Source organism: Dipteris shenzhenensis, chromosome 26 (genome assembly GCF_047967505.1).
Source record: "Dipteris shenzhenensis isolate YYH24624 ecotype China chromosome 26, Dip_SZ_1.0, whole genome shotgun sequence".
Taxonomy (NCBI): Eukaryota; Viridiplantae; Streptophyta; class Polypodiopsida; order Gleicheniales; family Dipteridaceae; genus Dipteris; species Dipteris shenzhenensis.
The window spans coordinates 23,104,918-23,106,946 of record NC_141621.1 but is presented as its reverse complement, the minus strand read 5'-3'; the positions used below and the strand labels follow the sequence as shown (position 1 = coordinate 23,106,946).

General features: G+C 44.8%; 1 protein-coding gene across 1 annotated transcript; it reads left to right on the top strand.

The window, feature by feature from the left end:
- Positions 1 to 371: 371 nt before the first annotated feature.
- LOC147884837 (peamaclein-like) lies at positions 372 to 1,647 on the top strand. Its single transcript, XM_087397644.1, has 3 exons — positions 372 to 684; positions 1,122 to 1,215; positions 1,332 to 1,647. Exons 1-3 carry the CDS (start codon positions 622 to 624, stop codon positions 1,511 to 1,513), a joined length of 339 nt encoding a protein of 112 aa, XP_087253770.1. The 5' UTR covers positions 372 to 621; the 3' UTR covers positions 1,514 to 1,647.
- The last annotated feature ends 382 nt before the right edge of the window (positions 1,648 to 2,029 follow it).

Here is a 2,029-nt window from a genome sequence, read left to right as displayed (position 1 = left end):
GCATGCCGGCCAGCCAGCGAGCCTCTCAGGGGTTCGTATTCTATTAAAGCTGGCACGTACTGTTTGATTTACATGTCTGTCTCTCCGATTACCAGCTCCACGGATCACAATTCGCCACCCTCCCGGACAGATTTCTTGCCTGGCTTCAACTTTCTTCATCCCTGTGTTCCGTTTTCTTCTGACGTGTTGCACCTTACACTACGCTCCGATTCTCAATATCCAATACGCGTATAACGCATTAAGTTGTTGGTTCGGTGTGAGCTTCTGGAAAAGTTGAAGCTGTCCTAGCTCTCTGACATCCCCATTCCCAAAGACTGCAAGCCTCGCCTCCTGTTGCCATAGCCTTGGTCACTAGTCTAGGATTTGGACCACCCAGTGCCCACTTCCTTTTCATTGTTTCAACTTCTTGTTCCAAATGTCCACGACTGGTGACGACTCTTTGCTTTTCAACAGAGCGCGCCCTTGCTTGTCGTTGTAGTATAAATGACTGTTTGCCCCAGCTTTGGTTGGCAATACTTCGTTGCTCTGGGATCTGACGGTGTTTCAACTTTCGGGTTTTAACCAGATACCAACTTTTGCTAGCTACGAGCCTCTGCTCGCCTGCTTCTCGATCTTTGATCTATGGCTTCTAACGCGAGAGTGGCCGTTCTTCTTCTTCTTGCTACGCTACTGATATTATGTTGGGTGTGTTCATCTTGAAGAGCAACCTACCATTTTCTCTTTTGTCGCTTAGCCAAACCTGCAGGCAGAATACTAAAGTGCTAGAAAAAAACCGCCCTTTATGAGTGTATTTTGATCTTGAAGAGCGACTATAGCATTTCTCTTTTGTCGCTCTGCAAGGAGAAGACAAGTGCTTCTTAAAGTCGGGTGTGTTCATCTTAAAGTGCTTGAAAAGAAAACAACCCTTGAGTATATTCTGATGTGTTCGTCTTGAAGAGCAACACAGCATTTCGCTTAGCGAAACCTGTAGGCTGAACTTGAGAAAGATTTCACCCGAATCCAAGATGGAAAAACAAGCTGACTTGGAGTGCGCCAGCTTTATTTTATCCCTTGTAATGTTTATGAAGCTTGAATTCACGTTACTCTTTCACGCTACGTTATTTCTCGTTTGTCTCCTGCAGGTTGCAACGACTACGGCGGCGGGCGCAGGCCATACAAGTTCAGTTCAGACTACGTTCCCGTCAAATGGTTATCTAAGAAAGCTTTTGGCTTATGGTAGTGCCTGATTCTCTAGCCGCCCTGGTTTTGAAGAAGTTGTTTCGACTTTGTTAGACGTATCCTTGCGTTGATGTAGCCTTCTGCTCTTACCATTATTTTGGGTGATCATGCAGATTGTCCTGGTAAATGCAGCGTACGGTGCAGCGCAGCAGGCGAGCAGAAGCGATGCAATACGGATTGCATAATCTGCTGCAAGACTTGCCAATGTGTACCCCCAGGCACTTACGGGAACAAGGAAGCATGCCCATGCTATGCAACATTGAAGAACAGCAAGGGACAGGGCAAGTGCCCTTGAGAAGCTTTGCGGACACATTCTGTCGATGGATAAGACCAATGAACTGTTGTACTTGACAGTCTTTTCGTTTTACTTCTGGTACCGATGAAAATAATAGCATTCGCTCGTCTCTTACGAGCGATTTGGCGAGTGTACGTGCTTGAGCGCCTACGTCTCAGCAGGTTAGCATGTTGTTTCGAGTGACTCTTTACGTCTTGTCTGGAATGTTACTCGTTAGTGTTGTTTAGAGTGACTGCTATGTTTTGACTGGATGTGTTACTCGTTAATCTATATTTTGCTTAACGTGTTCATTGGGTCGTCCATCATTCCCTGCTCGTTTGTATTTTTGAAGTTAGTAGGTAATTTCTAGTCTCATTTTTAATCACCTAAACGACGACGAACAAAGCGTTTCGTTCTTCAATCTAATGCTTGATATTTCTTGGCTTTTCCACTCCGAATGGGTTCGTATTGTGTATGTAAAGTATGTTTATTGTGTTTACATGCTCATGTTTGCATGAGTATCATTTGAGACTTTCA

Excerpts from the sequence above, each read along its gene's own strand:
- LOC147884837 (XM_087397644.1), top strand. The coding sequence starts at position 622 with ATGGCTTCTAACGCGAGAGTGGCCGTTCTTCTTCTTCTTGCTACGCTA. Across the intron at positions 685-1,121 it reads CGCTACTGATATTATGTTGG|GTTGCAACGACTACGGCGGC; the intron begins GTGTGTTCATCT and ends TGTCTCCTGCAG. Across the intron at positions 1,216-1,331 it reads AAGAAAGCTTTTGGCTTATG|ATTGTCCTGGTAAATGCAGC; the intron begins GTAGTGCCTGAT and ends GTGATCATGCAG.